The 25363-nt window shown below is 40.6% G+C and overlaps 1 protein-coding gene across 3 annotated transcripts; it reads left to right on the top strand.

The window, feature by feature from the left end:
- The first annotated feature begins 263 nt into the window (after positions 1-263).
- Positions 264-23823, top strand: LOC133258934 (ankyrin repeat domain-containing protein 26-like). 3 transcript variants are annotated; one of them, XM_061435673.1, is made up of 5 exons: positions 264-1468; positions 4364-4434; positions 5192-5285; positions 14823-14965; positions 21839-23823. In XM_061435673.1, the coding sequence occupies exons 1-5, from the start codon at positions 1370-1372 to the stop codon at positions 21840-21842; spliced, it is 411 nt and encodes a 136-aa protein (XP_061291657.1). In that variant the 5' UTR covers positions 264-1369; the 3' UTR covers positions 21843-23823. The 3 variants fall into 3 exon arrangements, with proteins under 3 accessions (XP_061291657.1, XP_061291656.1, XP_061291655.1); XM_061435672.1 differs by having other exon boundaries at positions 21857-23823; XM_061435671.1 differs by lacking the exon at positions 14823-14965.
- Positions 23824-25363: the final 1540 nt, after the last annotated feature.

The following is a 25363-nucleotide window of genomic DNA, read 5'->3' on the forward strand; positions in this document are numbered from 1 at the left end:
AGAAAAGCCTTTTCAGTTCTGAGCTTCTTGAAAAGTCACTTGGGATTTCTTTTTCCTTTCATGGATTCATTGTCTTCAATTAAGTTTTTGAACCTTTGGAAGTTTCTGCTTATGAAGTTTGAGGTTTGTATCAAACCTTTATTTTTCTGTTTGGAGAGCCACTTGTTGCAGTCTTTTCACTGTATAAACATACAGGTTAGTGTTTCGTTTTTAGGAAATAATGAAATGTCATTTTATTGAGTACTAACTAAAAGTCTCCTTTGTTTCACTTAGGTTTCTGATAGTAAAAGATCTGTTATGCAAAAACCACATGCTGCAGGATGAAACTGCCAGCCTAAGACTGGAAATAGACACAGTAAAAAATCAGAAGCAGGAAAAGGAAAAGAAATATTTTGAGGATATTAAAAATCTTCAAAAGGCAATGAAATCGAAAGAGGAAATATTAACAGAGACTATATTCCAGTATACTGGTCTGCTTAATGTCCTGATAGCTGAGAATACAATGCTCAACTCTGAGCTGGAGAACAATAAACAAAGCAAACAAGCACCGGAAGCAGAAGTGGAATCCTACCGTTCTAGACTGGCTGCTGCCACACACGATCATGATCAAGGTCAGACATCACAAAGAGACCTGGAGCTTGCCTTCCAGAAGGCAAACGACGAGAGGTTATGCTTGCAGGACCAAATGAAGTTCGATGTGACTAAGCTGAGAAGTAACAGTGAGACAGCTTCCCAGCAACTTTCTAAAGTGGAAAGTCAATTCAATAAGCTAAAAATCAAGCTGCATCAGATGAGAGATGATCTCAAAGAAAAGACTTCGATGTTAGAATGTGTCCAGAGAGACCCACTACTAGATAAAAAATAGATAAGCCACAAGGGAATGGCCTCATTTTTTTGCTGGGATAGGAATATGTTGGAAAGATCTGAGCACTGGTTAGAATATGTGATCTCTGAAGTTAATCAAAGCCTCTAATAAAGAAAGAGGGAAAATGCTGCACAGGGTGGAATTTTCCACCACTTGTTGCACATTCACACCCATTTCTTTCTGGTTGTGAGGTGGTGAAGCTCTGCAGATTTATCGGGAGGGGCAGGGTGTGGACATCAGGTCTGCATCTTTTGTCTGAGTAACTTAATATCAGGAAGGCCGGAGGGTGGCCCCTTCTGTGTCTGTAACCAGATTCAGTGAGGAGGGAAAAGAAGGTGAGCTGCTGTGTGTGGTGATGGTTTTCAAAGTCCATATGTTGGCGTTATGTATTATTAGCACAACGTCGTAGTAAAGTGATTTGATAAACTTAGTGACAGAGAATCTTATTAGGCAGTTGTGAGATGACTTTGGCGAGAACTGACTGACACCATAAAAAAGCGGTCTATGACGGAGGCTTCACTGGAAGTCATGGCACGTAACTGTGCCAACTTAGAAGATGAGGCACAGGATTTAAAGAGCAAGTTACATCAACTCCCAAGTCAGGTACGTGTGAAACTGAATGTGTTGACAATTAATATGTAGGATAAAGTGTTTTAGGACACTCATTTTCATAGACAGCTTTCTTTTGTATTTTCATTACAAGTAATTTACTACAGTTTTATTATCTGTATAATGCACTCGTTTCTTAAACTCTGACTTTCATTCTGCCATTTGCATTATATATTTTTTATTTACCCTTAAGAAAGTGGAGAAATGTGCATCATTTTTCACACAAGTTGAGAGACTTTTTTTCCTATTGAACAATATTTTTTTTTTAGTGATAGCTGTATTACCATGATGAAGCAAGCCAGATAAAATCAGAGGATAATGTTTAATGGAAGGTTCCAGAAAATTATAATTTCCCATCTTCCCTTTGGTGAATGGCTGTAGAGTTCTGTATATATTTATTTCATGAATTTCAGAATAACTTGTGCAGAGAGAGTATTATACAAACCAGTTGAATTTAGGCATTGCCTTCCTTTCTCTTCATTTTAGATATATTGTAAAAGCAAGGAGGTACTCAGATGGAGTATAGTATGTACATCCAAAATAAAGAATTGAGAACATTATCTAGATTGTGCCTTTGGATTTTTTAAAAAGCTATTGAGATATAATTGACGTATCATATAATTCACCCATTCCAAGTGTGTAGTTCAGTTTCTCTTAGTCTAGAGAGGTGTCACCTGTGACCACAGTCAATTTTAGAGCATTTCCATCAGCCCCCCAAAGAAACCCTGCATCCCTTAGCCACCACCTATGGCCCCCTCCTCTCTCTCAGCCCCAGGCAACCCCCAGTCTAATATCCGTCTGTGTAGACATGCCTGTTCTGGGTATTTCACATAAATGGAATCACACAGTGTGTGTTCCTTTGTGGTTAGCTTTTCTCATTTGATGTCATGTTTTCGAGGTTCATCCATGTGATAGCAAGTATCAGTTCTTCCATTTCTGTTGATTATCAAACAAGAAACAGTATGTGGCTAAGCCAGTTATCCATTCATATGTTGATGGAGATTTGCATTGTTTCCACTTTACAGCTAGGAATAATGCTGCTGTGAGCATTATTTCTGGATGGACATGTTTTTATTTCCCTGTGGTTGGATTTTATCCTCAGAGTTAACTGGCTGATTTCTCCTTTTTTTGCCTTTGCTCAGACTGTCCTTTCTGTCTTTACAGTTTCTATTCCTCTTGGGTAGTCCTCCATTTGTTCAGACCTGCTGCCCAGTCTCTCCTTCTCCAGAGCTTTCCTGACTGTCCAGCTCTCATCGAGCCTTTTCTCTTCAGCCCTGTCATCCCGTCTGTGAAGAACAGTTTAGCCCTTCATTTTACATTGTCATTTTTTTCGTGAGGGAGAATCTTGTCTAAGTATACGTTAGTCTAACGGAATATTTCTTAATATGCACAGCACTTGTCTTGCATAAATGGAAACTAGCTTAACAATTGTTAAGACACAACTAAGTACTTCATCCATACAATAATTTCTTGGAGATGCTGGTATAGTAAAACTTCTATTAAAGTGTATTTTAAGTAATTAAATGTAAAATTGAAAGTCCTTAGTCTAATAGAGGAGAATTGTTCAATTAAATGCTCATATTTTTCCCCTGACTCTGGTAGTAAAATGTAAATTTGCCTTCCTTCATTATACAGCCAGAAGTGGGATTTATGGATATCTAGCCTTTCAGGACCCTATGGATTTCTAACTTTCCCAGCCTAAGGTTCTGGGGATGGCTTCTCTGATACCCATACCTGGTAACCTTACTTTTCTCATCCGAGTACTTGCTAGACATTAACAGTTGCTGAGAATGAATTGATTCAGAACTTTCATTTAGCAGTAGGGTAATATTTCCATGGCAGTCACTTCACCCTTCCTCTTACGGTCATGTAATGTTCTGTACCACTCTGTCCAGGAGGTGCTATTTGCATATTAACCGGTGGTCATTGTCCACTGAGTAGTACAGAGAGAAAGGAAGTTGCAAATTACTGTAAGTGGAGAAAAGTACTAGAGTACTAGTTGGTTAGTGGAGTCATTGAACGTTTTTGAAGTCTGGACACGTGTGTTCTGGGCCTCATGCTCCCCCTTACTGCCCCTTGCAACGGTATGGAGAGTGAGTTCACTGTGATTGTGTAGAAGACCACTTCCGTTGGCATGCCGTCTGCCTGAAGTATCAGATTGTTTTGCAGGTAAAATACAGCAACCGTAATAATGCCAGTTACAAACAGCTCTTAGTATCTGCCACGTCCTCTTCTAAATACATTATGTATGGTCCCCAGTTTAATCTTCCCAGCATCCCACTGAGGTTGATGCTACCATTATCCCCATTTTATGGATGGAGAAACTGAGATACAGAAAGGTTAAGTAATTTGCCCCAGGACTCATAGCTCAGAACTGATGGAACTGGAACACAGGTCCACGGATTCTGGCTCCCATGTAGCTACTGCCTCTCACAATAGTCCCTGAAGCATCCGGTTGTCACCAACAGCAGTGTTAGCTCTCATAATCACTGGAAGAGCCGTGGGCATTCACATATGTGGATATTTAAACTGATGGCTGATGTGGAGCTTGGAATAAAAAAAAAAATGCTACCATAAGGTAATTTTCTGTCTTTCCCCATTTGGCCAGTTTATACATTTGTGTGTTTATTTGAGAAAATCTATTTTAAAGCTTGTATTTGATGATGTATTTGAGTGCTAGAGGAGAGGTCAGTAATGTGCAAAGGGCAAACAGTAAATATTTTCAGTTTGTGGACTGTAGGGTGTCTGTTGTAACAACTCAACTCTGCCGTATGGCAGGAAAGCAGCTGTAAACAATATGCAGATGAAAGAGACAGAAAGTGATGATGGCGGATTCGCTAGGTTATCAGTAGTTAAAGCAGTTGTTTTTCCTTTTTTTTCTCTTTTTAGTTGCAAGAAGCACAGGATCAACATATAGAGGCCGTGAGATGTACTGAAAAAACACAGGATCACATCCAAAAGTACGATTTAAAGCAGCACAGAAAACAAGTATAGAGCAGATAAATAATATAATACAAGAATTAAATCAGTAATGATAATAAACACAACACTGTGAAGCTGGGTAACATTTTGGCTTTGAGCTGTTTTGAGAGGCATATTTTCCTCCCATTATTTCCATATTTTGCACATTATCCACAAGTGAAAAGTGAAAGTGTTAGTCACTCAGTTGCATCCAGCTCTTTATGACCCCATGGATATAACCCACCAGGGTCCTCTGTTCATGGAATTCTCCAGGGTGCCAGGAGTGGGTTGCCATTTCCTTGTCCAGGGGATCTTCCTGACCCAGGGATCGAACCTGGGTCTCTTTACATTCTGAGCCACCAGGGAAGCCAATTGTCCACAAAACACAACTCAAAAAACAGTACAGTTACCAAATCATGTACTTTTCTAAATTCTAAGATCCTCTACAATTGAACTGCAGATGTTTGTTCAGAAAGAGTGTGGCATTTTAAAAATCTATGTGTGAAGGACTTCCTTCAGAGTTCAGGGGTTAAAACTCTGCCTTCCAAGGCAGAGGATGTGGGTTTGATCCCTGGTCGGGGAGCTAAGATCCCACATGCCTCACAGCCAAAAATCCAAAACATAAAACAGAAGCAATGTTGTAGCAAATTCAATAAAAACTTTAAAAATGGTCCACATCAAAAAAAAAAAAAAAAAAAAATCTAAAAAAAAAAAAAACCTATGTGTGAAAATAATTATTTTAAATCTGCATTTTAGGCTTGAAATTGAAAATGCCAAGTTACAAACTACAGTCAAAAAGCAAGTGGACAAAATTGAACAACTTCAGAAAAACCTGTTCAGTACAAGATTGGTAAGTCAACCTCTTAATTTCTGTTATACTGAGGAAGAATTTTAATTTTTTTTTTACTAGTAATATACGACAATATTTTGGACAGTGTGAAAAATCTCATTGATTAAAGAGTTTATTGTATTTTTACTGACATGTTTTGCTACTGGTAGTATAATTCCTCTTTATAGAAAAAGTGGACTGAGTTTATAAAATTAATGATTTTTATAGTAAGAATTTAAAACATTGTGAGGATCAGTCAAAAAGCAATATTTTATATGGACCGTATTTTGTTTGTTCATTCCTCTGTCAATGAAATTGGGGTTTTTCCACTTTCTGGCTATTGTTAATAATGCTGCCATGAACATTGGTACACAATCATCTGTTTGAGTCTGGAAATTTTAGCAATGATTTGATTGAGAATTCTGTATTTCTCTTGTAATCCAAATCCTTCTGTGAGATTTTAGAGAATGAATCATTTTTAATATTGCAGTTTGTTCTCTTCACCAGGAACGAATACTACATCTCTATAGAACAGTTCTTTCTGAAAGAATATATTTTTTCCTTTGTTGGATTTTTTTTTTAAGAGGTGGGCTTTGCATGGGATTTTTTTCAAAGATTATTTTAGTAAGATGTGATTTAAATAACCCTGGAATATCTTGAACCACTGGTGAAAATTACTTCAGAGAATCTTTAGAAAGTGTAATGTAAATATAGCCAACATTAAAAAAACTTTCATTCAGTTCAGTTCAGTTTGGTCGCTCAGTCATGTCCGACTCTTTGCAACCCCATGAACTGCAGCACGCCAGGCCTCCCTGTCCTTCACCACCTCCCGGAGTTCACTCAGACTCACGTCCATCGAGTCTGCGATGCCATCCAGCCATCTGTCTCATCCTCTGTCGTCCCCTTCTCCTCCTGGCCCCGAATCCTTCCCATCATCAGAGTCTTTTCCAGTGAGTCAACTCTTCACATTAGGTGGCCAAAATACTGGAGTTTCAGCTTTAGCATCATTCCTTCCAAAGAACACCCAGGACTGATCTCCTTTAGAATGCACTGATTGGATCTCCTTGCAGTCCAAGGGACTCTCAAGAGTCTTCTCCAACACCACAGTTCAAAAGCATCAATTCTTTGGTGCTCAGCATTCTTCACCGTCCAACTCTCACATCCTACATGACTACTGGAAAAACCATAGCCTTGACTAGACAGACCTTTGTTGGCAAAGTAATGTCTCTCCTTTTCAATATGCTATCTAGGTTGGTCATAACTTTGCTTCCAAGGAGCAAGCGTCTTTTAATTTCATGGCTGCAATCACCATCTGCAGTGATTTTGGAGCCCCAAAAATAAAGTCTGACAGTTTCCACTGTTTCCCCATCTATTTCCCATGAAGTGATGGGACCAGATGCCATGATCTTCGTTTTCTGAATGTTGAGCTTTAAGCCAACTTTTTCACTCTCCACTTTCACTTTCATCAAGAGGCTTTTTAGTTCCTCTTCACTTTCTGCCATAAGGGTGGTGTCATCTGCATATCTGAGGTTATTGATATTTCTCCCAGCAATCTTGATTCCAGCTTGTGCTTCATCCAGCCTGGCATTTCTAATGATGTACTCTGCATATAAATTAAATAAGCAGGGTGACAATATACAGCCTTGACATACTCCTTTTCCTATTTGGAACCAGTCTGTTGTTCCACGTCCAGTTCTAATTGTTGCTTCCTGACCTGCATACAGGTTTCTCAAGAGGCAGGTCAGGTGGTCTGGCATTCCCATCTTTCTCAGAATTTTCCACAGTTTATTGTGATCCACACAGTCAAAGGCTTTGGCATAGTCAATAAAGCAGAAATAAATGTTTTTCTGGAATGCTCTTGCTTTTTTGATGATCCAGAGGATGTTGGCAATTTGATCTCTGGTTCCTTGCCTTTTTTAAAACCAGCTTGAACATCTGGAAGTTCATGGTTCACGTATTGCTGAAGCTTGGCTTGGAGAATTTTGAGCATTACTTTACTAGTGTGTGAGATGAGTGCAATTGTGCGGTAGTTTGAGCGTTCTTTGGCATTGCCTTTGTTTGGGATTGGAATGAAAACTGACCTTTTCCAGTCCTGTGGCCACTGCTGAGTTTTCCAAATTTGCTGGCATATTGAGTGCAGCACTTTCACAGCATCATCTTTCAGGATTTGAAAGAGCTCATCTGGAATTCCATCACCTCCACTAGCTTTGATCGTAGTGATGCTTTCTAAGGCCCACTTCACATTCCAGGATGTCTGGCTTATTAGCAGTTAGTATTTTATGTTTCAGTTCAGTCACTCAGTTGTGTCCCATTCTGCAAACCGATGGCCTGCAGCAAGCCATCTTCCTTGTCCATCACCAACTCCTGGAGCCTTCTCAAACTCATGTCCATCGAGTCAGTAATGCCATTCAACCATCTCATTCTCTGACATTCCCTTCTCTGCCTGCCTTCAATCTTTCCAGCATCAGGGTCTTTTCCAGTGAGTCAGTTCTTCGCATCAGGTGGCCAAAGTACTGGAACTTCAGCTTCAGAATCCATCATATGAATATTCAGGACTGATTTCCTCTAGGATTGACTGGTTGGATCTCCTTGCAGTCCAAGAGACTCTCAAGCGTCTTCTCCAACACCACAGTTCGAAAGCATCAGTTCTTCGATTCTCAGCTTTCTTGATGGTCCAACTCACATATCCATCTATGATTACTGGAAAAACCATAGCTTTGACTAGACAGACCTTTGTCAGCAAAGTAATATCTCTGCTTTTAATATGCTGTGTAGGTGGGTCATAACTTTTCTTCCAAGGAGGAGGCGGCTTTTAATTTCATGGGTACAGTCACCATCTGCAGTGATTTTGGAGATCCCAAAAATAGTCTGTCACTGTTCCCATTGTTCTCCCATCTATCTGCCATGAAGTGATGGGACTGGATGTCAAGATCTTAGTTTCCTCAATGTTGAGTTTTATGCCAGGTTTTTCACCTCCTCTTTCCCTTTCTTCGAGAGGATCTTTAGATCCTCTTTGCTTTCTGCCATAAGGGTGGTGTCATCTACATATCGGAGAAGGTAATGGCACCCCACTCCAGTACTCTTGCCTGGAAAATCCCATGGACGGAGGGGCCTGGTAGGCTGCAGTCCATGGGGTCCCGAAGAATCAGATATGACTGAGCGACCTCACTTTTGCTTTTCATTTTCATGCATTGGAGGACATAGTAACCCACTCCAGTGTTCTTGCCTGGAGAATCACAGGGACAGCAGAGCCTGGTGGGCTGCTGTCTATGGGGTCGCACAGAGTCGGACACAACTGAAGTGACTTAGGAGCAGCAGCAGCAGCAACTGCATATCAGAGGTTATTGTTATTTCTCCCGGCTATCTTGATTCCAGCTTGTGATTCCTCCAGTGTGGCATTTCTCGTGATGTACTCTGCATATAAGTTAAATAAGCATGTGACAATACACAGCCTTGATGTGTTCTTTTCCCAGTTTGGAACCAGTCTGTTGTTCCCTGTCCAGTTCTAACTGTTGCTTCTGAGCTGCATACAGGTTTCTGAGAAAGCAGGTAAGGTAGTCTGGTATTCCCATCTCTTTAAGAATTTTCCACGGTTTGTTTGATCCATACAGTCAAAGGCTTTGACATCGTCAATAAAGCAGAAGTAGATGTTTTTCTGGAATTCTCTTGCTTTTTTTTAAGATCCTACGGATGTTGGAAATTTATACTCTTGTTCCTCTGCCTTTTTTACATCCAGCTTGAACATCTGGAAGTTCTCAGTTCATGTACTGTTGAAGCCTCACTTGAAGAATTTTGAGCATTACTTTGCTAGCATGTGAGATGAGTGCAATTGTTCAGTAGTTTGAGCATTCTTTAGCATTGCCTTTCGTTGGGATTGAAATGAAATCTGACCTTTTCCAGTCCTGTGGCCTTTGCTGAGTTTTGCATATTTGCTGGCATATTGAATGCAACACATTCACTGCATCATATTTTAGGATTTGAAAGAGCTGAACTGGAATTCCATTACCTTCACTAGCTTTGTTCGTAGTGGTGCTTCTTAAGGCCCACCTGACTTTGCACTCCAGGATGTCTGTCTCTAGGTGAGTGATCACACCATCATGATTATCTGGGTCATGAAGATCTTTTCTGTATAGTTTTTTTGTGTTCTTGCCACCTCTTTTTAATATCTTCTGCTTTCTGTTAGGTTCATACCATTTTTGTCCTTAATTGGCCCATCTTTGCATGATATGTTCCCTTGATATCTCTAATTTTCCTGACAAGATCTCCAGTCTTTCCTATTCTATTGTTTTCCTCTATTTCTTTGCATTGATCGCTGAGGAAGGCTTTCTTATTCTTTGTTTTGGCTATTGTGAATGATGCTGCAGTGATGCATAGTGTCCAAATCTCTGTTTAAGCCCCTATTTTCAGTTCTTTGCAGTATATACCTAGGAGTGGAATTAGTGGGTTGTATGATAATTCACTGGTTAGCTTTTTGAAGAAGCACCAAACTATTTTTCACAGAGGCTACACCATATTATATCCCACCAGCAATGTGTAAGTTTTCCAATTTCTCCACATTCTAACCATGATTATCTTTTTAATGTGTCTATTGGTTATTTGTATATCTTCTTTGGTAGTGCAGAGGTAGAGAATCTGCTTGCCAGTGCAGCAGATGCAAGTGACTTGGTTTCGATCCCTGTGTTGGAAAGATGCACTGGAGAAGGAAATGGTAACCACTTCAGTATTCTTGCCTGAAAAATTTCATGAAGAGAAGAGCTTGATGGCTATGGGTCACAAGGAATCAGACAGCTGAGTGACTGAGGTTACACACACATCAAGTCCTTTGCCCTCTTTTTGCCTGTGCCCCAAGGCTTGTAGAATCTTATTTCCCCACCAACGGTTCAACTTGTGCCCAGGCCCTTGGCAGTGAAAGTTCAGAGTTCTGACAACTGGATTACCAGGAAATCCCCACCTTTGTTCATTTTTAGTGAAATTGTTTGTCCCTGATTCATGGGGTCGCAAAGACTTGGACATGACTGAATGACTGAACTGAACTGAACTTGTTGTTTTATTCTGTTGTTGATGAGTAAATGTCTTAGATATTGAATCCTTATCACGTTATATAATTGGCAAGTATTTTCTCTCATTCTGTAGATTATCTCTTTACTTTCTTAATAATGCCCTTTAATGTACAAAGATTTTAATTAAGATGAAATTCAACATGTTTGTTTATTTTTTACTTCTGTTTTTGGTCTTATATCTAAGCTTCCATCAACAAGTAAGGTTGTGTGCATTTACTTTGTTTCATTCAAAAGTTTTATGGTTTTAGCTGCAATATTTAGGTGGTTGCAGTTTTTAATCATAGTTGTATATGATGTGAAGTAGGGGTCCAACTTCATTCTTGTACATGTGGAAATCCAGTCATCCAAGTGCCATTTGTTGAAGAGACTGCTCTTTCCCGGTTGATTGGATTTGGCATCCTTGTCAAAAATCAGTGGGCTGTAGATATATGGATTTATTTCTGGAGGCTCAGTTCTACTCCATTGGTCCATATGTCTGTCCGTATACTAGTACCACTCTGCTTTAAATACTGTAGCTTTGTTACATGTTTTGAAATCTGGAAATCTCAGTTGTCCATTTCTTTTTTCTTTTTAAGGTTATTCTGGGATATCCAGGGCTCCTTTAATTCCATATGAATTTGAATGTTGACCTATACATTTCTGAAAAAAAGCTGTTGAAATTTTGATAGAGATTGTGATTAATGTGTAGATCACCTTAGGTGAGGTTGTCATTTTTGACAATATTAAGTCTTCCTCCCCATGGACTGTGAAAATCTTTCCATTAATTTAGGTCTTCTTTAGTTTCTTTCACCGATGTTTTGTAGTTTTCCATGTACCAGTCTTTTACTTGTTTGGTTAAATCTATTCCTAAATATTTCATTATTTTAAACTCTAAATGAAATCACTTTCTTTTTGGGATTGTTCATTGCACATGGATAGAAACAACTGAATCCTGTGTGTTGATCTTGTATCTTGCAGCTTTACTGAATTTGTTTACTAACTTAAGTGGCTTCCTTTGAATTCATTGGAGTTTTCATACATATGATCATATAATCTGTAAAAAGATATAGTTAAAATTCTTCCTTTCCAGTTTGAATTTCTTTAATTTCAACATCCTGTCTATTTACTCTGATTAGCACTTCTAGTGCATCTTTGAATATCACTGATGAAAGTGGGCATCCTTATTTTGTTCCTGATCTTAGAGGGAAAGATTTCTTTTTCTTACCATTGAGTATAATGTTAGCTGTGCAGTGTTCATCATTGCCTTTATAATTTTGAGGAACTTTCCTTCCATTCGTTGTTTTTGAGTTTTTATCATGAAAAGACATTGAGTTTTGTCAAGTACCTTTTCTGTACCTTTTGAGAGTCATATGGTTTGTTATCCTTTGTTCTGAAAGTGTTCTGCATTACATTGATTGATATTCTCATGTTGAACCACTCTTCCATTCCTGGGTAAATCCCACGTGGTCATGATGTATACTCCTTGTAATATGCTTATTGAATTGTGTTTGCTCGAATTTTATTGAGGATGTTTGTATATATATTTATAAGAAGTATTATCTGTAGCTTCCTTGTGATATCTTAGTCTGGCATTGATATCAGTGTAACATGGCCTCATCAAAAGAGTTAGGAAGTGTTCCCTTCCTTTCAGTTTTTTTGAGGTAGTCTGTGTTGTCTGTTATCAGTATAGGCACTCCTAGCCTCTTTTGGTTAGTATTCATAGGGAGTTTCTATTTCATTCCTCTTATCTTTCAATCTATTTAAGTGTTTGGATCTAGAGGGAATCTCTTGTAAATAGCATATAGTTGAATCATGCTGTTTTATCCATTATGACAATATCTGCCTTTTTATTGGAAAGTTTAATCTGTTTAGATTTAAAATAATTGCTGACAAGGAAAGACTTACTTCTATTGTTTGGGTGTTTATATTATGTATATATTATAGCTTATTATCCTTCATTTCATCCACTGATGCCTTTTTTTGGGCAAACCCAGGCCCCAGCTGTGAAAGCACCAAGGAGTCCTAACCACTGGACCACCAGGGAACTCCTGATTTATGCTTTCTCCAATGTGTAGTGTCTGTTTTTCTAGTGAGCTGTTTTGATTGGTCATTTTGCTGCCAGTGATGCCCAAGTCCGCCTGAGCAGTGGAATCACATGTAGAAATTTTTAGACACATGGATTCTGCAACTTCTCTACAAACTGTAGATCAGAGTCTGCAGAGCTATGTTCCAAGATTGCAGGAATCTAAAGTTCTAAGACTCTCCTAAGTCATTCTGAGAAACTGCTTAACCAAAGTCCTTCTTGGGGACTAGAAAATCTTCAAGTGTTTTCACTAGTGTTCTACATACACGTCTTCCCTTCCATTGCCTATTGAACATTAAAATAAAGGTCATTTAGAGAGAATCATGGAGAAGGCAATGGCACCCCACTTCAGTACTCTTGCCTGGAAAATCTCATGGACGGAGGAGCCTGGTAGGCTGCAGTCCATGGGATCGCTAAGAGTCGGACACGACTGAGCGACTTCACTTTCACTTTTCACTTTCATGCGTTGGAGAAGGAAATGGCAATCCACTCCAGTGTTCTTGCCTGGAGAATCCCAGGGACGGGGGAGCCTGGTGAGCTGCCGTCTCTGGGGTCGCACAGAGTCGGACACGACTGAAGTGAGTTAGCAGCAGCAGCAGCAGAGAGAATCAACACAGCAACTAGTCAAAGTCAAATAATCACTCTAGCCAGTAATATACTTCACTCCCCCATCCTGTGAAGAATTTATATCAACAATCCAGAGACCTGAAAGAGGGAATAGAGCTAAACATGTCAGATGTAGGTTTTATCCTGTTAATCTTTCTGATTTCAAGGTTCATCTGTGGTACTTTTATCTTAAACTCCTGTAAACCAATGTTGTTGCTTTAAGAAAGTATTGGTTGCAATCAAATTTTTTTCTGTAATCAAAACAAAATATTTTGTGAATGTGTGTGTATGTGTATGTTGATTTGGGGCCCTGAGTTTAACTGATAACACCAGCATTTGAGAAAAAGTGAAATACAGACACACATAGCTGTTTTAATAAGAGAAAAGTTTAGTTATTTCAATGTGGCCTGGCATGAACAAGGTCTTAGTTATATTCTTGCTCTTTGGGAATCAGTAACTCCACTTCCATAGTTGACTTTGCTAGTCTTCAAACCAACTTAGTTTCTCTCTTCTACTAAAAGTTTCTAGAGGCAGTTATCAGTCATTTCTTTTGAAGAAGTTAGCAACGAAGTAAAACAGAAACCTAGAGATTGTTGTCAATATTTTAAGATGGAAAGTTGTGCTTGTTGGGGAGTTTAAGTATTAAATCCAGTCTTTTTAAAATGCTGTATATATATTCCGATTTTTGTTGGTCCAACCAAGAAACAGGCATAGGATGTTATTCAAAATGGGTTACATGTTACTTTTTTTCCCGTAATTAAGTAGCCACCTTTCTTGGGCTTCCCCGGTGGCTCAGTGGTAAAGAATCTGCCTGCAGTGCAGGAGACACAGGAGATTCAGGTTTGATCCCTGGGTGGGGAATATCCCCTAGAGGGAGGGCATGGCAGCCTACTCCACTAATTCTGCCTGGAGATTCCCATGGACAGAGGAGCCTAGTAGGCTAGAGTCCATAGGGTCACAAACGGTCGGACATGACTGAATCAACTGAGCACACACACACACAGCCTCTTTTCTGGAACACACGTCTCTAGCAGAGGAGAACCACAAAAATCTTTTAGAAGAAGGCTTTCATTCTTTTGGTTAGCCACAATATATATTAAACCAGCTTTGACATACAGGAGATATTTAGGATTGTCTTTATGGCTAACTGGACTCATAAGTGGGTGAGAAGATCCCTAGACCTGGGCACTTTCATACTGCTTACTTCCATTCATGCTCCTTTGAAGATCAGAGTGGAATTAGCTATTTGCAGTGCATGGCAACCCACTCCTGTACTCTTGCCTGGAAAATCCCATGGACAGAGCAGCCTAGTAGGCTGCAGTCCATGGGGTCACTAAGAGTCAGACACAACTGAGTGACTTCACTTTCACTTTTCACTTTCATGCATTGGAGGAGGAAATGGAAACCCACTCCAGTGTTCTTGCCTGGAGAATCCCAGGGACAGCGGGGCATGGTGGGCTGCTGTCTATGGGGTCACACAGAGTCGGAGACGACTGAAGCGACTTAGCAGCAGCCGCAGTATATCTTTGTTGTTTTGAAAGTCCAGTCGGTGGATTGATGCTTGGCTCGCTGCATAAAAATCAACCAGTATAGTTTGGTAACAGCACAGATTCCCAACTTTTCTGTCTGTGCCTCCCCCCTCTTCCCATCTTCTGTTCAGTTGGTCTGGGTTAATGCCTGGAAATTAAAGTTCTCCAGCAGACAGGTATGGGAAATACTGTGCAAGAGGGCTCTGAAGAGATGTCTGAGTAAAGAATGTTATGGGTTGCTGGAATTTCAGTATGGAAGCTACCACTGCAAGTTCCATGACTTTTCCCTCCAGATTTACAGGTGTATCTGTGTACGGAACAAAATGTGGGTCGCAGCCTTTGGAGTCATTTCTGCTGCCTTGGCAGTGGTGAGTGGCTTTGGCCTGATGTACATTGGGGTGCCATTTTTGATCATCATTGCAAATTCACCATTTCTTATTGTAGGTGAGTAAAACAAAGCATGAGGCTGCACACTGTGTATGTGGGGGTGTGGGGTGCGTAAAGGAAGGATATTGTGTTAGATTAGGCAAAATAGTTATATATCAGTGACTCTACAGATGCAAAATGAGGAATCAGGAGAAAAAGAAAATCAAATGGAATTATGTGCCTTTCAGTTCAGTTCAGTTCAGTCGCTCAGTTGTGTCCAACTCTTTGTGACCCCATGGACTGCAGCACACCAGGCCTCCCTGTCGTCACCCACTCCTGGAATTTACCCAAACTCATGTCCATTGAATTGGTGATGGCATCCAACCATCTCAATCTTTGTCTTATGTACCTTTAAGAGTTAGAAAAATTTAGTACCCCAAATGGAAAAACACAGACCAGGGACATGAACAGGCAGTTCACACACACATACACACACACACAGAATCCACAACACTAATCATTGAAAATATAAGAAAAAAATATTTGACCTTTCCATTAATCAAGGGATGCAAGTTAAGCCAAAAGTGAGACACCTTGTCCTTTTATTAGATTAATGAATATTATAGCAAGACTGAAGGTGTGGGGAAGGTTGTATGCAAATAAACACGCATTCTGCTGAGGGAAATTTGTAAATTGGTACACGTTTAAAATATAACTTTGCAACAAATCAAAAGACTTAAAAATTTTAAATGGACTCTGACCTGCCAATTCCACTCCTGGTAATTCGTCCTAGTTATTGGACAGGTGCTCCCAAAATAGAAGACGTATGTTCATTTCAGTGTGATTTAGAATAGGAAAAAACAAAAACAGGCTAATTGTATGATAGCGTACGGTGAATGATGTTGGATTCGTGATCTCCAAAGAAGAATATTTAGCTTCTTCTCCACCAGGGACCAGGCTTGATCACTCAAGAGCTTCTGTGTAGCAGAGTTTTATTAAAGTATAAAAAGGGACAGAGAAAGCTTTTGACATAGACATCAGAAGGGGAGGCAGAGTGCTCCCCAAGCTAGTCTTTTCAAGGCCTTATATACTTTTTTCAGACCCACGCCCACAACATACATCTTAAATGAACAAGATTAGAATGAACAATAGAAAGATATTACCAGACCCACTCCCATAATATCCATTTTAAGATGACAGGATTAGTCAGAAGGTTCTTGTTAAGGAGAAACATGTCCTTGAGCAAGAAGCATTGTTATATTCACTAAGACAAAGCAATGTAGAAAAGACCGTTTGTCCTTTTCTCCTTGGGAGTCTCAGACCCCTTTCTCCTTCTTGAGGGCTCAGGACCCCTTTCTCCTCCTCAGGGACCCTGGTCTTCTTATCAACCTACCTAGGAATTGACTTTCTCATTCCCCCCTTTTCTTTTAGGAGGATCTTGTTGCCAAGGGAAAGGGCCATCGTTTTCATTCCATAACTACTTCCTTCTGTTGAAGGGCATTGTCCCTAAGTTGTTGAGGCAATATATTCTCCTAACTGTCATATTGAGGGTCTCTGATCCAGGGTCCCCAAGTAATAGTTGGAGGAGGCTGTGGCACTCGTAGGAGCCTGGACAACCATTTGTAACTTAGAAGCTTTCAGATGGTTAGAAACAAACCCCATTTTACAGTTACAGATGTAAGGCAAAATACCCATTAAACCAAGTTAAATCATAATCAAAATTAAAAGTCACATTATGTCCATAGTTGAATCAGTCCATTTTAGGGTTGTTAGAAGTCATCAGTGGAGAAGGCAGTGGCACCCCACTCCAGTACTCTTGCCTGGAGAATCCCATGGATGGAGGAGCCTGGTGGGCTGCCGTCTATGGGGTCGCACAGAGTTGGACACGACTGAAGCGACTTAGCAGCAGCAACAGAAGTCATCAGAAGAAGACGAGATATCATATATGCTTGTTGTCAGTGCAGGTATTCACAGAGCTGAAGAAAGTCCTTTCCTTGTAGTGGAGAAACCCACCATGCGAAGCCTTTCCTGACAAGGTTGAAAACCTGAAAGCTGAGTCACATAGTTAATTCTAAGGTTTCAGGATGTATGACAAGATCTGTGCATGAAAACAGTCTCATAGAGACAGTCCCTTCTTCTTAGGGGCAGTTCAAGCCCTTGTTAAAGTCATGGGTAAAACTTTAAACCAACTGTCTTGTGTTTCCTGAGTTAGCTCACATGGATGGCCTTTAATAATGGCATTCGCCTTTCCAGCCTTTCCTGAAGATGGGGGTCTCTAGGAACAGTGTAAGGAATATTCTATTCCTGGAAGTCTTGACACCCCTTGAGTTACAGTAGCTTCAAGATGGAACATTGTTGCTCTGAACTTTAGAGTTTAAGATCCCCCTTAACATCATGAGAAGTCAGTATAGTAAGGTTTCGCCCATTCCTTAACCTCAGGCTTTAGTGGATACTGCTTTTGATGTGAAAATAAGTGAGGGGTTTTGAGCTTGATAACAACAGGAACAGCATTTTGTGCTCAACCCACAGTTTTTCCATCAGCCCACACTCTAGGATTCACATTTTGTTCACTTAAAAGAGCAGGCTCCATATTCATGAAAACAGAAGCTGGACCATGTTCAGTATATGCCTCCTTAGAAGGGGTGAGGGGGACTCCAGCTTGATCAGAACCTCGTGAGAAAACAGCACGGAGACCCAGTTGCAGCTTAAAAGATGACTGAAATAATAGCGTTTGACTCATCCTGACAGTCCCATAACAATAGTGCATCAGGAGGAAAGCGGACCAGGGGCTTCAGTGAGCACAGAGAAAGTTGCCCCAGTGTGCAAAAGAAAATCTATCCATTGGCCCCCCACAGTTATTAATCCCCAGGGTTCCACAGGTGTAATTAGAATGGGAGCTTGTATGGGGACCCCCAGGCACTTTCAGTCCCGGTTGCCTTGAGAGTCCAACCCCTGGGGCCTATGTCTCAGAGGGCGGCCTCTCCTCAGGTGTGGTCATTTTATAGACCGGACATGGAGCCGGGCACAGCTTAGATGCCTGAGGGCAAATCCAGCTAGAGATGCCTCTATTTCCACCGTAATAACAAGTCCACCCCTTTTCACCTAGGTTACTCTGGGCACTTTTCCTCAGTCTGTTTCAGAGTTGATCTAACAGCCATTGTCGGGGCTTCATTCTTTTGTCAGTTTTTTTTCTCCTACTTTCCTCCTTGTATTCTTTACTATGATATACCATCTGAGCCAGCTTTAACAGTCTTTTAAAGACTGATTTGGTCCAAACGCCTGTTTTCATCACTTATGGCAGATATCTGGAGCTGACTGAGTGAGAAATCTATTTTTCAGATTATTCCTTCCTCTGTATTTTTGGGATCAAAGTCAGTAAACTTGTGGAGAGCCTCTTGTAGTCTATCTAGGAATTTTTCAGGAGATTTTTTCTCTCCCTGTTCTGTGTCAGCCAACTTAGCATAGTGTAAAGTCTTAGTGAGCACTGGCATGAATCCTTCAAGAATACACCTGGAAAAGTAGTTCTGATCCCACCTTCGTTTAGGCATGCTATAGTCACAGTCTGGCTTGTCATGGGAAGTGCTTGGCTCCCAGGAAGGAGGAGAGCTATTTTGTGCTTCCTCTTTCCCCTTGTCTCATCCTCAAGCCATTCATCTTCAAAAGTAGTAGCTTCTCCCAAAACTCGAGTTCTCGAGTCAGGAGTCAGCATCTGTCCTAAGACATACGTTACATCTCTCCAAGTAAGGTCATAAAGTTAGTCCTCTAAAGGCTTTTATGAATTGGGACTGTTTGAGTTTCTACTGAGACTGAGGCAACCCCTTCTGGAAGGGTCAGCCTGTTTAGTTGGGAGCCCTAGATACAGGGGCAAAGTAAGAGAAGAGGAGGCTGCTGAAGGTTTCACAGCCAAATCTGCACCCTTAGGACATAAGTCTTGCATGTCTCGCAGAGAGATAAAGAGCAACACATATGGCAGTTCTACCCATTTCTCTTGTTTTCTACAGAACTGATCTAATTGTGAAACAGTATTATAATTGAGACCCTTCAGCTGACCAGTGTTCCCCATCTTCCAAAGGCTACCATGGCCATTTGGTATCAAAGACAAAGATCAGGCATGTCTTTTTTAAACTCTGGGAATCAAAATTGTCCCCATTTAAAAAAATACATTTTAAAGAGGTGGTTCTGGATCTGCTAGCTCCCATCTGTGAAAGTGAAGTCACTCAGTCGTGTCCGACTCTTTGCGACCCCGTGGACTGGAGCCTACCAGCCTCCTCCATCCATGGGATTCTCTAGGCAAGAATACTGGAGTCAGTTGCCATTTCCTTCTCCAGGGGATCTTCCCAACCCAGCGATCGAACTCGGGTCTCCCGCACTGCAGGCAGATGCTTTACCCTCTGAGCCACCAGGGAAGCTCCCATCTGTAAGAGAGAAAAAAGCAGCATCCACAGCCGTGGCTTCTTTCCACCGGAGGTGTCCCTCCCTGCTCTAGATTGGGGTGTAGACAGACGTTCCACCGAAGCTTTCCTTCCCTGCTTGGACTTAGTCTGTCCCTTACTGACAAAGGTGACTTATCAGTCCCTCCCAGTTCCACCACCGAGGTGGGGTGGAGATGCACCAGGGGTAGGCCTGATGGCATCCCAGACTGATGTCCAGTTCCTCACCATGAAGACCTTTGTCTGATTTTCACTCCTCCTCTGATGCCACCTGGGGTGGAGCAGAGTAGCTTTCCTGGAGTGTTTCCCAAGCTCGTCTTCTAGGGGAAGCATCCATGTTCCATGTGTGTATGCACATTCCCGAGTACAGTCCTGAACACAGTAGAAGCTTTGGGTTATAAAGAGACGAACAAGAAATCCAAGATGTCTCTTTTTAGTGTTGCCACACCAGTATATGTGACAGCAAAAGAGAGACTGGAGGGTCAGCCAGTGAGGAAAAAGTGATTTCTGTGCTAAACTTACTAGGGCCAATCCTTCCAGTTCATTCCCAGAGATTCCACAAAAGGAATATCTAGGGAGTTGAGAGATAAGCCATTGGAGAGCTTTCTCTGGTCTGCTGAGAGCTAGCACTACCAAAGGAAGCCCACTGCACTTCCAAGTTGACCAGATCCTGCAATTCCCAGTCTATGTCTTCAAAAACCTCATGATCAGCGGCAATGCTTCTACCCACATAGATCAGAGGCATAGCCATGACAAAGACTTACTTTTAGGACTCTGGACCCTGAGGCAGCCAGCCAAGAGAATGACCTCTAGCCTGAGAGATGTTCCTGGAACTAGAGCTCCACCTTGCTCCCAAACGTGCCCTTGTAACTTTCAGCTCCTAGCAAGGCTAGGCGCTTTCATCCATATAGTTTGAGGTCTAAGTAAAAGTACGGAGTAACGGCATGGATCACAAGTCCCTTGAAAGTCTATGATCTGACAGGTTAGGTTAGTAGTTCTAATTCCCCGCACAATTATGGAATGGTCAAAGAGACCAGGAAAAGCTGACCAAGAAAGGAAAATTTGGTCCACACGCTTCACCCATTTCTGGCCCTTCCCCTCACAGGGATGTTGGGTGTCTCTTGGCATTGGGAGGTCGGTATATAAACCCCGACAAACCTTCCATTTTGGGGTCTGCCTTCAGTCATTATAACGCACCACAAAACCCCAGTGCAGGGTTCATCACTTGCTTTGCACAGGACATGTCATTCATTCACACAAGCACACTGCAAGATCAGTGAGACCTTGAGAGACAGGCAAAGAAAACCGTTTGAATTCATCTTGTTAATTTTAAATGGATGTTTAAACAATGCAGAGACTCTGTTTTTTTCTCTAACAAGTGTTGGAGTCGACGACATGTTTATTATGATTTCTGCTTGGCAGAAGACCAGCCTCATGGATAGCTTAAGCGAGCAGATGTCCGATGTCTATTCAAAAGTGGCAGTATCCATTACAATCACCACCATCACCAATGTCCTGGCCTCCTATACAGGAATTATGACCTCTTTCATAATAATAAAGAGAACCTGACCTCTTTCAGGTCCATGCAATACTTTTACATTTATATAGGAACAACCCTGCTCTTTTGTTATTTTCATAACATCGTGGTTTTGGAGTGTTTATGGCCATGGATGGTAAAAGAGAAGTAGTCTATCTACGCTGGCTGAAGAAGCAGGAAACTCCTGACCAAAAATGTTCCTCATTAAAAAAGTCCTTTTGCCTCCCAGGTAATTTTCTCCAAGCTGAACATAAAGCTGATCTCCATCCAATGAATCTATTCTTTTTTCAATTTATTTTTTATTGAAGGGTAATTGCTTTACAGAATTTTGTTTTCAATCAAACCTCAACATGAATCAGCCATAGGTATACAAATGTCACCTCCCTTTTGAAACTCCCTCCCATCTCCCTCCCCATCTCACTCCTCTAGGTTGATTCAGGGCCCCTGTTTGAGTTTCCTGAGCCATACAGCAAATTTCCGTTGGCTATCTATTTTACATATGGAATCCAGTGCATCTATTCTTTAGAGAATATTTTAGTCCTTTTCTCACAAGCACTGAGTCCAAGGTTTTTGTAGTGCTCCTATACTTTGTACATCATAAGTAGTATATACGGGTGTTTCTGAGTGCAGGAAGGTTTAGACTTCCGAAATTTGGCAAGTGATGACTCCTACACCACACAATATAGTAATGTAGAAGAATATTTTTCAAGTTATGGTCCCAGGGTTATGGTTATCATTACTGAATCTTGACTATTGGGATAAAAATACTAGGCAAAAATTGGAAAAATGTCTGGCACATTTTGAAAACAGTGAGTATGTAGATAAAAATCTTATAGAGTTTTGGTTATGAGAATATATGAAATATATGGAAAACCTCCATCAAGATAAAAATGGTGACAGCTTTTCTGAGCAATAAATGCACTTTTTAATTGGAATTTCCACTTTAAATGGAATGTGTATAACATTAATATTACATCATCACAGGTAAACATTTGTTCCCAGGCCTTCATTCAAACCATGAGTATGTCTTCTTCAAGCAATAAGAAACTGATGTTACACCAATTCCAAGACATGGCCGAGAAGTGTCAAGTTCCCCTAATGGTATACAACCAGGCTTTCATATATTTTCATCAGTATTCTGCAGTATTAGAAAACACTGTTCAAATGTGACTGTTGCATCAACAGCTATGTTCATTGTTTCCTTATTGTTAATTCCTCATCCCGTATGTTCTTTGTGGGCAACTTTTGCTATTGCTTCTGTGATTATGCGCCTCTTGGGTTTTATGGCCTTCTGGAATGTCAATCTTGATTCCATAGCCATGATTAATCTTGTCATTTGTATAGGGTTTTCTTTTGACTTTTCTGCTCACATTTCCTGTGTGTTTGTTTCGAGTTCAGAGCCCTCAGTAAACTGAAAAACCATTGAGGCATTGTATCTGCTAGGCTACCCTGTGTTACAAAGTGCATTTTCAACAATAATAGGCGTGTGTGTCCTGTCTGCAGCTAAAGCATACATCTTCAGGACATTTTTTAAGATTGTTTCTTGTGGTGGTATTTGGAGCTGCTCATGGTCTAATTTTGTATCCCAGTATTCCTAACTGTTTTTTGAAAGTTAGTTTGAACAAGCACTGACAAATCAAAGACCAATTATAGAATTCCTGATTAGCCCAGCCCAATCTGATGAAAACGCACCATTAAGAATAGTCAATAAACTAAAAGCAAAGGCATGTTTCCTTGGCTTGGAAATACCGTTTAAAAATGTTACTTATATCCTGAGAGAGGAGAGAACAACATGGTGGAGGAGAGGTGGACGTGGAGTACATCTCTCTCCACATATATATCACCAGTACACCTTCAGACACAGAAGTGCATGCAGAACACCAGCTGAGAGTGGACAGGAGTACCTGACTGGTGGAAAAGAATACATAGACCCATGCAAAACTTGGTAGGATGAAGGAACTAGGGGGCAAAACAGGAGTGGGAGATCACAGATGCCTATTCAGGACTACAAATGCGTGCCATTCTAATCATAACCCCCAAAATTAAGTTTCTGGGGATACGATTTCTCAGGATAGATTTAAACAGCCAATACTGCTTGGCAGGGGTTGTACTCCAAAATAGACAGGAGATAGATCTCCTGATCCCTGAACAAGGAGGAACTTGAACCATCTTGAATGAGACGTGTTGTTTCTGGGTAAATATCTCCAGCCAAGTTAAAGAAAGTCTCACAGTCCTCAAGAAAAACATTCAGATCCTACAGGATCTCAAAGAATGAGCTGCAGAGTTTTTGAGGTGGCTACAATCTCTCTTTGGGGGCTCTTCTCCTGGCGATGGGGAATTTGGAGTTGGCTAATGCCCCTACTAATCTCTGTTATCACCATATTGATGCTGCCTATGATTGCTCCGTGTATTATTGATTAACCCATTTAGTCTCAACATGCAATGACAGTTCAACAAGAGTAAATAAAATTACACCCAACCACGGAAAATATCACTTACTCTTAGATGAACACCACTATAAGGACTCTGAGGCTTCAGACTAGCAAGAGGGGGAGGTCCAGTGCCCCTCGCTATCCCCACTCAGCTGGAAGTAGCCAGAGAAAGCTTGACGTCTCTATTCCCAAAGAAATGGGCCTCTTATCTCTTGAGATGGGAATGTTAGTTAGAATAGGAAAAATAGGAAAAAGGAGTCCAAAATGGTGGTGGCTAAAAGACAAAGAAAGGAAAAAGCATGCGAAAGTGGAACCAAAGAAAATCTGAGGACCGGAGTAAGGATCTCAGGTGAAAAAAATAGCCCCCTGGCTCACCCAATTTCCATGGGGCAGGCTCAGGGGCAAGAGACAGATGTATAAAAAAAGGAAACCAAGATGGATCGAGGCCTCCCCTTTGGGATTGGCCTGCTCTCACACCTCGAGGGTGTACTTTCCTTTGCTTGCTGAATAAAACTCTGAGCTGTAAGCGAGCTGTAACACTGGTCCACTGTTTCAAATCTGTGCTCTGGAAAGACAGAACTGAGGAAATCACATACTTAAGCGACATATCTACACATTTTATTTATTATCACAATGAAACCTTTTTTAGAGTTTACTAATAAAATTGTTTTACCTGTAGTATGATAGAATTGTAAATAATATGATTAGAAGGCATGCCAATTGAAACAAGGGCACCACTGTCATAGAATTTGCCTCAAATTCCAGTTGTCTGGAAAGTCATGTAGAGGACCTGCCACAAAAATATATTCAGGTAAAGAGCTTTCAATTTTGATACTGTGTGTGTTACATATGATATTGAAACACTACAGCTTATTGATTTAAATATTAAAATTCAGTAAAAAATCAAAATATATGGATTATGATTTTAGAATAAGAAGGTAATGAAGATTTTCTTCTTCCCACAAATCTCTGGCATGCTTTTCAAAGTTTCTTTCAAAAATCTAATGTTTAAAACTCCTGAATATACAAAATCTGAATCTTACACAAAACTGTGAAAGCACTAATAACTGTGACATTATTTCTTTTTCTACACTTCTATTAGATTGTTATTTTTTACTATTTTCATTGCACAAACACCATTTCAGAAAGGCCTGAGTATTAACAGGCTTTTTCCAGAAGGTGTCTTCTCATTTTCACCAGTTTTATTCAGAGTATTACGTGTGCCAGCCCCAAAATTACTGAACAGATAATATGTCCCTATAATTTACTTTTAAAATGCTCATCTTTCTTTCTCAAGAACACCATGAAACTTTTGTTTAAAGTTTTGTTTTTTTATTCCAATGAACTTCAAACAAAGTTTAGGGGGCTCCCTGAAACAGCAAAGGCTTAAACTGGAAGTAAGAATTGCAGAGTAATTTGACCACAAAACCAAACTAGACCTGAAGATCAACGTCTGTACTGAGCAGACCTCCCCTGAGAATGTACAACTTGTGTTTTTAACCAGAATGTTACCAAGGATTTAAGATTTGTGGCATTTTTTGTTTGTTTGTTTTACATCCTATCTCTTTTTACTTAAAAAAAAAAATGATTGTAGTATAGTTGCTTTATAATGTGTTAGTTTCATGTGCACAGCAATGTGAATCAGGTATACACATACCCACTCTTTTTTTAGAATCTATTGTGGCTTTCTTCACTGTTCTATTTTAAGAAAGTTGGATTAAGGATCAAATAGAGCAGAGCACACCTAGCTTCCAGTCAAGGACTCTATCTGATAATCTGGGAGTGCTGCTGCTATGGTCCTTGGAACAAGTCTTATCCTTCCCACCTTCTCCTGGCCTCCCTATTAACCCCAGCTGCTGGGTACCTTGATCTTCTTCAAGGCCAGACTCTGTTCAAGGCTGCCAACCTTCATTAGGAAATGGATCATCCACGCCTTGCTACGTTCATTTTCCTCTCCTTCACCTGTCTTCAGGTAGTACTGCAGCCGCAGGGCTTTGGCCTGGAGGAGTACCTGGATCAGCCCCATACTCTCGCCTAAGACAGTTCCTCCCAGGATGTTGGCCAGGTTGACGATCTG

The sequence above is a fragment of the Bos javanicus genome, chromosome 13 (genome assembly GCF_032452875.1).
Source record: "Bos javanicus breed banteng chromosome 13, ARS-OSU_banteng_1.0, whole genome shotgun sequence".
Classification (NCBI taxonomy): Eukaryota; Metazoa; Chordata; class Mammalia; order Artiodactyla; family Bovidae; genus Bos; species Bos javanicus.